The 12,954-nt window shown below is 48.4% G+C and overlaps 1 protein-coding gene across 1 annotated transcript; it reads right to left on the bottom strand.

Annotated features, from left to right (window-relative positions):
• Positions 1-10,760: 10,760 nt before the first annotated feature.
• On the bottom strand, positions 10,761-12,409 carry Gpr27 (G protein-coupled receptor 27). Its single transcript, XM_027428972.2, has one exon. It carries the CDS (start codon positions 12,048-12,050, stop codon positions 10,911-10,913), a length of 1,140 nt encoding a protein of 379 aa, XP_027284773.1. The 5' UTR covers positions 12,051-12,409; the 3' UTR covers positions 10,761-10,910.
• Between the last annotated feature and the right edge of the window lie 545 nt (positions 12,410-12,954).

A 12,954-nucleotide genomic window follows, 5' to 3' on the forward strand; every position in this document is an offset into this window, starting at 1 on the left:
AGTTCAGGCCAAGAATCTTCACATAAGTATTTGTTCCTGTGTAAAATTTTGGAAGATAATATTTTGCTTTTCAAACAGGAGATACATAGCAAATACTATTCCCTATGTTTTTATGGGAATATAAAAAATTATTAGTCCCTTACATGGCATATGTTAATATTCTCTATCATTTTTTCTTTCATTTCACTAAGAGCAGAGAAATCCATCACTAGAAGAGAAGAACTATACATTAGAGCTGTTCTCTACAGTTCATTTGTTCCCCTGTTCAGAGGTTGTCCACATGGAACTGTATGACTTAAATTCTGAGTGGGCAGGGTGGGGGGAGAAGATGTAATCTCCCTCACTTTACTAAAAGAAAATTGATCTTCCTCTCCAGTGGGGAGAAGTAAGTATATTTGGCGTACAAACCAGGCAATGAAGGCTCTGGGACAGCTGACCTACTGGCTAGGATCCTTGGGGGCCTCCTGAAGCACACACTCAAAGCCAGAAGAAACACTCAAGTGGCTCTTATTTGGAATCATCTTGGTAAACATCTCTATCATCACTAAGCTGAATATTTCTTTCTAACATGTTATCATTTTGTTGTATTTTAAGCTTCAGTTTGCTATCGTTTTAAATAACCGTAGGGTCCTAGAGATATGGCTCAGTGGTTGAGAACACTCTTCCAGAAGGTCTTTGCCTCCACAGGCAGGACATGCATGTGGCACACGGACAAGCATACAGACAAAATAACAATATGCATAAAGATAAACAAATCTTTACAAATATGTAAATAAAATAGTGGCGGCCAGGTGTGGTAGCATGTGGCTGTACTCCTAGCACCCAGGCACCAGAGGCTGGAAAACCAGGAATTCAAGACCTGAAGCTGTTTTATAGTGAGTTTGAGGTAGCATAAGACTCTGTCTCAAAACCAAAATTTAAAAATAAAGATGTTCACTTTGTAGTGCTTATCCTTCAGAGAGCAGGATCAGCCCCACACTGATCTCAACTTAGTTTGGATGTTGGGACTGATGACAGACCAAACCCAAAAGGGATGTGTCCAGATTTTATATGGATATGTGGTGATAGCCAAACAGGCACACATTAGCCATGATACGGACAGGAGATCTTTGCCTTTAATGTGGTCAAGAAGCAAAAGTGGTGCTGTCAGGAGCTGGCTAGCTCAGGAGTCGAGCCAAAATTGGGGAGAGGACATGCACGGCTTGGGAGTCACAGTGTTCACAGGTCAGGAAGGAGTCTCCTTCACTCCCCACCGCAGTCTGAGAATGATGGGCTTTTCCCCCTTACAGTCTTGACACTCCGAAGAAGAACCCACTAACCAAGTGGAGCAAGGATGCCATCAGAAATGGAGAGTTTGGTCACGAGCCCATTGGGATGGCAAAGACCAGAAACACCAGTGAATCTATTTGTTTTCTTGCAGCTAGTGTCCAAGGCCAGATGTGCCAAATGCTCAAGACTAAGAAATGTGTGTGTGTGGGGGGGGAGAGGGAGGGTCAGAGAGTCACAAAACAACTGTAAATTTTCTCGTGGTGTTTAAAGGAATTTAAATCATTTCTAAAAAGTGGAGGGGGTGAGGGAGAAATAAACTTTAAATATTAAACTTTCCGTGAACAACAATGGCAAAGGTAATAAGCCATTGACAGCAGACTAATGGCTTTATGTAATTGTGTTCCTTTCAATAGAGACAGGTTATTAAATATATACCTACCACTATTTAATTCTAATATCCTTACAAACCTTATAAAGCAACTTAACAAATTTTTTTTCAAAAATCCTTTGTCAGACCACACATGTCACCGCATTCATAAAAGATTAGAACAATTATGCAAATAGCATTCTAGAAATAGCTCTGGGTATCCCATAATTCCTCAAGATAGATATGCAAATGAAACTGATCGTGACTATGGGCTCAAAGAACTACACATGGCCCAATTACACTCTCTATGCCACTTTGCTGAAGGCAAGCCTATGGTGGTGACCCTTTCTCTTCCTGCCCAGCACATGGCCACACTTACAGGGAAATAGTCAAGGACTATTATGGAAAAAGAGGGAAACAGAACATTAAATGAGGAAAAAAAAAACCCGCACCTTCTGGTGTATTTTAATTTAGGATTTTTCCACCCCTGTCTCCAGGGTTGGGGGTAGAACAGAAGCTCCAATCTTGCTATACAAGCCCTCTACCATTGTGGTAAATCCCCAACCTCTGGTGTAGTTAGTTTTTTTCTCTCCTGTCCAATCTCTCTCTCTCTCTCTCTCTCTCTCTCTCTCTCTCTCTCTCTCTCTCTCGTGTGTGTGTGTGTGTGTGTGTGTGTGTGTGTGTGTGTGTGTGTGTGTGTGTGTGCGCGCGCGCGCGCGCGTGTGTGCGTCCGTGCGTGTGTGTAGTGTATGTATGTATGTATGTATGTATGTATGTATATGTATATGTATATGTATACATGTGTGCAGATAGAGACCACAGGTTATCCAGTGTCTCCCTCAATCCCTCTTTATTTTTTGAGACAGGGTCTCTTACTAGCCTGCGGCTCACCAATTCCACTAGATCAGCAGGCCTGAGTGCTCTTTGTGTCCCCTAAACTATGGGTTACAGTCCTCTACTGCTGTCCTTAGCTTTTTCCCTAGGTGCTGAGATCAGAACTCAGGTCCTTGTGTTTACACGTCAAGCACTTTACCCACTGAGCCACCCCCCCAGCTTTACTATGTAATTGTTAAAAGGAGACACTATCGAGCTGTCATTGAAATGTAAACAATTCCTAAGGCCCTTCTGAAATTATTGTGCGGCTCTATCTTCAGGAAGATGAATCTACTCTGTTCTCTCCAGGTTCCAAGCAAGAAACCACCTCACATGTCATATCCTGGCAGAAAATTAAGATGTTCCTCCCACAAGGCTATGCAGACTGCCATTCCACAGGTAATATAATTGTGCCCAAGTAATGCTTAAATGCATAGCTTTCTGACAGTTTATATTCTCTGCACCTATTGTAGGGTGGCCACTTAAAACTTCATTTGTAAATGACTAAAAATTTCTTCCTAGAAACCAGGAAGCAATAGCTTCCATTTACCCGTCTCTTCAATAGTACCAGGAAGTGAAATGAGTATGTTTATACATCTTAACTGTGTCTGCAGTTTCTTGGTATAATTCTGACTTCAAGACTTCCATTTTCTGGATGTAAATCTCAGGCTATTTATTTACCAGGATACAGGGTTGACTGGGTACCTCCTAAGCCTTGATTAGGCCTGTTCTTTCTTAGAACAAAACCCACAAAATACCTTTCACTCTAGTGCAAGCCTGTTCCTCCTCCCTCGTGCTGGGGGGGCAGGGTTAGTAGTCCCTCTTTCTGCAAAGTTTGAACAGAACTCACCAGTGGCATCTTTGCCAGCTCTTCTGGCATTGGCATTGTTACATAACAAACTTCTTCCATGAAAATGACCCCATTTCTTTCTGGCACTAGAATCTTCAAATAACAATATGGATAGGAAATTTTGAAGACAGAATTCTGTGATTTTGTTTTACTGAGAGACATAAATTTTTTTAATGGATTCCAGAGTGAAGGGGACTCTGAAGGAATCAGAGGGAAATGTACAGCCCAGGAGGAGGGGAAGGTGGAGCCTGGGCCATTTTGGTTCCAGTGCTCTGGTTTCCCCTTTCTCATCAACTGGGAAACCAGAGCTGAATGCCTGTCAGCCTTCCCAGCCACGCTGGAATGAAGTCTGGCCTCTGTGTTAGCCCAGCTCTCTATGTGGACCCGTCCTGGCATCTGTCTGGTTCTGCCTTGCTTTATGACTTGGAGTGCCTTTGCCAAGTTTCCCCTGTTAATGAACTACTAACCAAGAAAACTGCACCTCACTCGGCCCTGTGTCTAGCCCGGGCCAACACAGACCAGGCTCCATGCTGGCTTTCGATGTGGGTTGGTTGGGTGGATTTCTATGCCACTTCCCAGATTCCTCTAATTAGATATATGACTGTCGTAGTTACTTTTCTCTTTTCTGTGACAAAAACATCTGGCAGAAGAACTTCAGGGAAGAAAGATTTACTCTGGCTACAGTTCGGGGAATATAATTCACATTGGCAGATCACAAGTGCCCTGTGAGTGCCAGGTAACATAATTCACCTAGGCATGCTGACTGGAGAGTAGGTAGATCTGGGATGGTGGGTGTCACAATAGCAGTCTCTCACAGACAGTAACCCAGAAGCAGAGGCAGGATAGGAATAACGTGGGCTATGACCCCCAAGGTGTGCCCCTGTGACCTATGTCAGCCAGCAAGTTTCTATTTGCCAACTGTTCTGCAGTCTCCCAAAATAGATCCACAAGCTTCGGGGCCAGATATTCAAACACATGAGCCTGGGACAAGGGAAGAGCAGTACAGGACTTTTCACAATTCAAACCATAAGAATAATCTCTAAATTTTACACATACATTGGTCAAAAAAGTTTACTATAGTATAATTACATAGAACCAACCTGGTAAAATAAATAATGAAAAATCTATTTCAACCCAAGTGTGGTAGTTCACGCCTGTAATAACAACATTTGTGAGGCAGAGGCGGGCAGATTTTTATGAGTCCAAGGCCAGCTTGACCTACATAGAGAGTTCAAGGCCAGCCAAGGTTACATATTAAGACCCTGTCTCAAAAATAAAATAAAACAAAACCCTAGTTCATTATTTTTCTGCGGTCAAGATTATTAGCAGCAGACAGAACAATCTGATAGATTAGGTAGGAAGACTGACTTTGGTATCCAACTTCATGTGTGCATTTGTATGTGCAGGTACACATATGCACAAGTGTGTAGGTGTGTGAGGATGCATGTGGAGCTCAGAGGACACCCTAGGGTGTCATTCCTGAGGCACCACCTACTTTTTTATTTTAATCTTGTCTTTTTCGTATGAATGTTTGGTGGTATGTGTGTGGTGTTATGCGTGTGTTGGATGGCTTCCTCAGGCGCTCTCCAACTTATACACAGAGGCAGGGTCTCTCACTTGAACCCAGAGTTCACCAGTTGGGCTAATTTAGCTAGTCAGCTTATTCCAGGAGTCTGTCTCTAGCTGTCTTGTTCTGGGGATAGTCTGGCCACCACACCTACCATGTGCTTGCATCAGTACTGTGGATGACCTTTGCTCTTCTGATCTAGCTTGCCAATCAAGTGCTTTAAAATTGATTTATGTATATGAGTACTCTATTTGCATGGATGCCTGCATGACAGAAGAAGGCATCAGACAGAAGAGGCCATCCGATCCCATTGTAGATGGCTTCGGGCCACCACCTGGGTGCTGGGAATTGAACTCAGGACCTCTTTTTTTTTTTTTTTTTTTTTTTTTTTGGTTTTTCAATACATGGTTTCTCTGTGTAGCTTTAGAGCCTATCCTGGCACTCGCTCTGTAGAACAGGCTGGTCTCGAACTCACAGAGATCTGCCTGCCTCTGCTTCCCTAGTGCTGGGATTAAAGACGTGCACCACCAACACCCAGCATCAGTGAATACTCTTAAGTACTAGGTACTAGTACTGAGCCATCTCTCCAGTCCCCACCCTTTCTTTTCTTTCTTTGTTTTCTCTTTTTTTTTTTTTTTTTTTTTAGACAGGGTCTCTCACTAGCTTGGGACTCATTAATAGGTTACCCTTGCTGGCCAGTGAGCTCTGTGGATTCTTGTAATGACTAAAACCATGGTTGATTTTACCTTCATAGAGATGAAGGTCTATGGCCTTCATTGAATCACAGTCTCTTCTCATGATCTTAAGATAGCTGGGCTGCCGTGGCTCCAAGCATCACATCCTCATCCAAGAGCACCCCAGAGAAAGTAAATAGGGTGAAGAGGGCATTTTACCCTAGTTCAAGTTGGAGAAAAAGGAGAAAGAAATTCTTGACCTCAGCTCAATCTTGTTTTGACACCTCTTTCTTCCTGGGGCAGCAAAGAGGTATGGAGAGAGTGCCAACACAGGACCCAGGTGTCAGTGGGTGAGGACGGCTCTCCATTGTCTCCCTTACCCCTCACCCAGAGGACCCTAAAGGTCACTGGTCTTGCTGGCCACATGGGTGAAATATCTCCCAGGTGAATATTTTGAGAATATTTTGAGGCAGCTGCATTTCACAAGCCTGCCACCCAGGTGTCTTATGAGTTATTCGAGATAGATAGTAAGTCAGTACTTGACTGTTCCAGGCTGCTCCGTGCAGTAAGGGCTCATGACTGCAGCTGTGCTTTGGATCTCTGTCAGAGTAGGATAAGGTCCACCACTGTGTGGAGGGGAGGCATTCACTCTTTATGACTTGTTACTCTTTAGGTCTGGACGTTTAATATGTAATTCAGAGGGGTGGGGCAATAAGGTCTTTGGACATAGGAACAAATTATTTGTGTGACACTGCCAGTGACCCAAGGTGGCTAGAGGATAGAAGAGGGGCAGAAGAGAGACTGGAGAAGGGAACAGCAAACACCATGTGTCCCGTGAGTTGAGGCAGAGCCTTCCTGGAGGAAACTGAGTGTAGGACATTGTAGCTGAACAAGGTTTTCCCAAAGTCCTTGGCCTGGGTCTAGCACAGAGCCAATGTCCACACACGACCTGGGGCACTGGTGTTTGTGCAGTATCTTTGTGCTCATGCCTCCTAAGATATTGACAAATTGCACCTATTATCCTGCTGGACATAACCTAGGGAAGACTTCCCAGGCAGGTGTGGAGAGCATGGAGGGTATACCCACAGGCAACTCAAGAAGGGAATGTGGAAATACAAGGAGACCCAGACTGGAGAAAAGAGCAGGGCCCATGAATGCCCTCCTATGGCAACAAAGACATTCTACTCAGCCCAGAATGTTAGATATGTGGTATATCCCACCCACTCAGTGGTCTGCCTGAGCTCTCAGCCGGGGTCCCATCTTCCTTGGAATTTCTGGGCCATGAGAATGAAATGGAGGAAGCAACAAAGATGCTGAGAAACAAGGAAGTTGGCTTGTGCACCCATGGAGGACACAGAGGCAGAAATAAGGACTGTCAGAGGCTGGGACACCAGTGGAATTGCTGGACTGCATGCCATGTCCACAGTTTGTCTGAATGATTGGGAATGTCACCATGTGATCGCTAAGACACCTCTGAGAGACTGCCTTGACTGATGACTCAGAGGGTCCTTGTTAAACCTCTGCTCCAGACCTGTGGCCCTTGGGGACTGGTTATGTTCTCAGCAGGGCCAAGTACCTCTTTTGCTATTTCAGCTGAAGAATTGAAACCGCCACCACCAAAAACAAGGAAACAAGTAAGGCATAAATCAGACCTAAAAGCTTGCCTCTACTTCAGGGCAGGGCATCTGAAAGATTGAGGGCTGTTGGCCAGACCAAAGAATGAGCTGTAATCATGGTCTTTCCTTTCTTGAAAAACATCCAAAGAAAAGGGGGAGATGAGAGAGAGAAGCAATAAATAAAGGAAAGGGGAAAGAAGAAGAGGCGGGCTACTGACACGGGTCTGCAGATGAAGTAGTTTTCCACTCACCAAGCCTGACAAGCTGTTTGACCCCCAGGACCTGCATGGAGAGAACCAACTTCTTCAAGCTGTCCTCTGACCTCCACACGCACATCATGGCATGTACTCATGTGTACGACACATGCATGCACTCACACACAGACAGACACATTAAAAATAATGGAAACCAATTTGACCAAACCGACAGGCTCTGGTAAGATGGCACAGTGGTTCCAAAGATTACTTATCGTGGCTACCAATTTGTTAACCACTCTCCATTTTGCTAGAAGTACCCACGTTTTAATAAGACGAAAAGTCAGGTTCTGGTTTACACAGCTCTACTCTTTCTGAAAAGCTATTTGATAGAGGGCACCAGAAGACCTAAAACTGCTCTTTTCAAACTCAATAAATCCATACCAGAGCATGCAGATGGAGATTTCTATACATAGCTTTTTTTTTTTTTTCCTGTTGCTTTGAGTATGGAGATAACTCATTCAACTCACCCTGGGGAGCGGAGTGTGCTGAATTAATGTCCCAAAATTAGCAAAGGAGCCACCTTTAGTGCCTGTCTTCCTTGAGTGCGCTGTACCTGCCCTGCTACAAGGAGCTGATTATCTGGGACACAGCTGCAATTTCCTTGATGACCGCTTCATGCTGCTCTGACTTGGATCCTCACTGGAAACCATGCCTTCCTCTGTGACCAAGTCTGCACACAGCATATAGAAAGTAAGTCATGTCTTGAAACAATGGAGAGCTGAGGAAGATGACTTCTTCGTGGAGAAGGGCCCCTGACTCAGCACTGCCCACCAGGAACCACCGGCTTGTGTAAGCATGCCAAGCTAATCCCTCTGAAAATAACCCAGTATCACACCAACAGGTGAGGTTCTCTCTGCTATCATCTAATGCTGTCTAAGGCTGGAAGAGCTCCGGGATGTCCTGTGATATGCAGGTTCCTGTGGCATACTAGATACTAAATATTTTGAATAAAACATGGCCTTGGTGACCTCTGTGTTTTGAGCTTGAATCACTTGGATAGGAGTATGGCAGGAGATTTATTTGCCCTGCCCCCTCTGTTTATGAGTTGACTATGGTTTCTGATGAATGACCCTTAAAAACCCAATGGTGGAACTAAGGTCAAAGGGAGTCAAAGAGCCTTCCAAATAGAACAATGTCTTCAACTTTCACAAGCAGAACAAATAACACTATTTGGTAGAGACAGGTTGCCCACATGGCCTTATTGTCCACTGCTCTTGGACTTAATGTTTAATAGTTAATATTATGCTCAAAATAAACCATATATTTACTATATCCATTCTGAATAGTATGTCAAAATGATTACCTTATATTTTAAATCAGTGAACCTTTCCTCCTGTGGCTCTAGGTATCAAATTGAAAGCTTCTCAGATACTATGCAAATGTTCTCCTTCTGAGGTACATCTCCAAGCCAATGCTTTTGTTTTTAAAACCATTTAAAATAGCATGTGTGTTCATCATTTCTTCCATTTAAAGAGATTTGCCCTTTAAAAAAATTATTATGTATAGTATTCTGCCTGCATGTTTGCCTATAAACCAGAAGAGGGCACCAGATCTCATTATGGATGCTTACAAGCCACCATTTGGTTGCGGGGAATTGAACTCAGAACCTCTGGAAGAGCAGCCAGCACTCTTAACCACTGAACCATCTCCCCAATCCCAATTTGCTCATTTTATCTTGCATTTGAAAGTTAAAAAGTAGTTGCTGGGGAGAAGGCTCAGCAGTGGTCACCTGCTTGCTGCAAAAGCATGAGAAATCCCTAACACTCATGTGAAAAGGGAAAATCTGGGCACCTATAATCTTCAGTGCGGAGGAGGTGTAGACAGGAAGGTCCCTGGGGCTCACTAGCTAGCTAGTCCAGCAAGTTGGCAAGATCCTGGTTAAGTGAGAGACCCTGCCTCAAAAAATAACATGGAGAGTAAACGAGGAAGACCAACAGAGGCCAATTTCTGGCCTCGATGTGTATATGCATACACGTATACACTAACTCCCACCCCCACTCCCAAAGGGCTCCAAATGTCTCAGCAATGCTAATATCCAAACCAAAAACCTGAACTAGGACAGCACATACTACAGGACTAGAGTTTGAATTACTTAGCCACAGCCTAAAGGGATTTGGCCTCCAACAACAACAACAACGAAACAGCCACTCCAGAATGAAAATACTGGTGTATTTATGTAATGTAAAGAGAAGTACAGATAGAAATCTTCAAAACGCAAGTTACATTAATAAAAACATAGCAGTTTAAGCCAAAAGTATTATACAGTACTTGCAATGTAGTCCTTCAGTTCCAAATGACAATGTCTAACAAAGAGATAGTATTTTAAATTATAGTTCTTATTAATCATTTAAATCAGCCATCAATAGAACAGCACCACCTAACTCAGCACACACTGCAGGAAAAGGTTTTGTCTCCTGGGCACCATTACATCCCATTTCTTTTTACCATAGACAAAAGTCTTCGAAGTGAAGATCAGCTTCATAAGACAGAGCAAAACTGGGCTTACCAAAGCACAAGCCATTTCCACAAAAGTATTTTAACTTTTTACTGGGGACAAAAAAGAAAAAAAGAACCAAAAAACAAAAAAACAAACCCAAACCCAAACCCCAAACCCAAACCAACCGGTGGTTCTTTGCCCTCCAGAGCCCTCCCCATCCAAAAATCACGATCAGTACAAACACATGCAATACTGTTTTTTTTTCTCTCCACATTACTATCCAAAACACATTTTACTGTTTAAAAGTCACAGTCTCACAGAAATATTTCGTTCAAGATTGATATACAGAGCAGCTGTTGCTGATGTGTAGTTTTTAAAGTAATACAAACAGGGCTTCAAACCTTGCTTGTTAACTGACTCAAACGTGACTGCCTTCCTACCCATTCCCATTTCCTCTTAAAGTTCAGTGTCACCGCTGGGAAAAGTTCCCCACATTTCCAAAGAAGGCACACAGCACACCTCGTCCTGTGGCCTGTGATTCAGAGGGGACTTTAGACAACTCTGTCTCTCTCTTCCATCTCCAATAGAAGATCCCCCTAGCTCTCCCTCCTTCACTGCAAAGCAAAGGTAATGCCACTTGAGGTGGTCAAAAATAGCTTCTGTAGAAAACCGGCCATGGTCTCTAGGAAACTTTGCATGAATAAAACCAGTGTAGCCTTTATTTAAAAAAAAAAAAATCACACGTGGAAGAAAAGAAGTCGGTACCAGTACGAAAAAGACTGCAGGGCCTACCGCCAGGAAGAAAGTATAATTAGAAGGACGGAACTGGACCACGGCATCCCCTCCCCCGCCCCCAGAACAGAAGTCTGTACAATCCAAGTGCGTGTGTCCACTTTGAGAGTCTTGTGAAGGCAGCGGAGAAAAACCAGACACGGGACAGAAGGGGAAGAAGCGCGGTCACAATTGAAGCCAGAGGGAGCCTGGGTTGGCAGAGCGCGCCTCACAAACCAATGCCTTTCAGGTCGCAGGGGAGGGTGGCCTGCGTAGCCTGGGGGCTCTGGCAGCAGGGAAACTGGGCTCTGAAACAGTCCCTCAGCTCCCGGTTGAATAGGAAGCACACCACGGGGTTGATGCCAGCCTGCGCGAATGTCAGCCACACCGAGGCTGTCAGGTAGGCCTGCGGGACAGCGCCCGGCTGCACCAGGACGCGCAGGTAACTGGCCACCACATAGGGCCCCCAGAGGAGCAGGAAGAGCAGCGTGATGGCGTAGAACATCTTGCACAGCCTCTTCTCCGTCTTGAACTCCTCCAGCACCAGGAGGCGCCGGGCGCCGCGGCCCGGGCCTGCAGGCCTGATGCCCACCAGCGCGGGTGGCGTGGGCCCGCGGCCGAAGCCCGCCGTCCAGTTGGCAGCCGCCTGGCCCGTGGCTCCCGGGCCGTGGAAGGTCCAGTCGTGGCTGACGGCGGGCACCAGGCGCGCGGGCCGCATCTTGCGGCGGTCGTGGATGAAGAAGAGCAGGCGGAGGTAGACGAGGTGTGTGGCTCCCACCACTGCGGCCAGCAGCAGCAGGAAGCCTAGCGCGCCCGGGGCGCCGTCGGGCCGCTGCTCCAGGGCACACGGCGCGTCCTCGTCGTCCGCGCCACCGCCGTCCAGCACCGGCGGGAAGGCCGCGGCCAAAGCCAGCGCCCAGGCGGCGCACACCAGCATCGCGGCGCACGGCCAGCCGGCCAGGCGCTCGGCGTAGAAGCGGTGGTGCGCGATGGCCAGGTAGCGGGTGACGCCCACGCCGAGGAGCAGGAAGGCCGCGTGGAAGCAGAAGAGCGCGGCTAGGAAGGCCAGCAGCTTGCAGCCCAGCGCGCCCGGTGGCGTCCCCGCCGCGGCAGCCGCGCGCCGCGCCGCCAGCATGACGGCCGGGAGGCAGGCGAGCGCGCGCAGCCCGTCGGCCAGGCACAGGTCGAGCAGCAGGTAGTAAGGCGCGCGGTGCAGGCTGCGCTCTCGCACGATGAGCAGCGCGAACAGCACGTTGCCCGCCAGGCTCACGCACAGCAGCAGGCTAAGCGTGGCCAGCCTGAGGCCCAGCGCGGCCGCCTCGGCCCCGCCGCCGCCGCCGCCGCCGCCCGGCTCACTAGCGTTCGCCATCGCGGCCGCGCTCCTCCCCGCCGGCCCTCGCCGCTCGCCGTAGGCCGCCCCGGGCCTGCGCTCCGCCGCCTGAGCTCCCCGGGCCCGCGGGGCTGTCAGCCCGCGCCCGGCCGGCCTTGCCCCGGGGGCTCCGCGCGCCTCGGCCGCGCCGCCGCCATCTCAGCCGCGGTGCGCGCAGGAGGCGACGGCCACTCCCTGCGCCCTGGGCGCGGCGGGCTTCACTGCAGCCAGGCCCGCAGCCCCCCGCATGCTCCGCGTCCTCCTCTCGGTCCTCTTCCGCCGCCGCGCCTCTTGGCTCTGCCCCCCGCCGGGCCCGCCGCCGCTGCCGCCTTCGCCACCGCCTTCGCTGCCGCCGCCGCCGCCGCGCCGCGCCGCCGCCGCCGCCGCCGAGCCCCCTCCCCTCCGCCGGAGCGCGCAGCGTGGCCGCCGCCGCCAGTCCCGCCGAGGCATCCCGCGCTGCACCGGGCCTGGCTGGGCTGGGGGCGCCGTTGCGACAACCGGTAGGGGAGGCAGGGCCCAGGACGCGAGGTGGCGACAAGTCGCGTTTGGCCCCAGGTAAACGGGGGTCCGGCGGAGGTGGCGTCAGGCGCCAGCGATGGGGTCACTATGGCCGGGAGCTGGGGACACGGTGGCCTGGGGTGGCAGGGTCTGGGAGGCCTGGGGGAAGAGGAGGCAGGAATGTCTCGGATGAACCTTCTGTTGGAAAGCTGGTAACGATGGGCAGCAACATAACGGGGTAATCACAGAACACCAATACCCAGATGAAGCCTGATGTGGGCGGCAGCCTGCTGGGGACGAGCATCCCCTGCCACCCCCACCCCCCAGCAACAACTGCAAAGTTGCTCGTGGTCCAAAACCCATCAGGTACACCAGGAAGCCTAGGTTTAGAGGGCAAGGGAGTCCA

This window comes from Cricetulus griseus, chromosome 8 (genome assembly GCF_003668045.3).
Source record: "Cricetulus griseus strain 17A/GY chromosome 8, alternate assembly CriGri-PICRH-1.0, whole genome shotgun sequence".
NCBI classification, from domain to species: domain Eukaryota; kingdom Metazoa; phylum Chordata; class Mammalia; order Rodentia; family Cricetidae; genus Cricetulus; species Cricetulus griseus.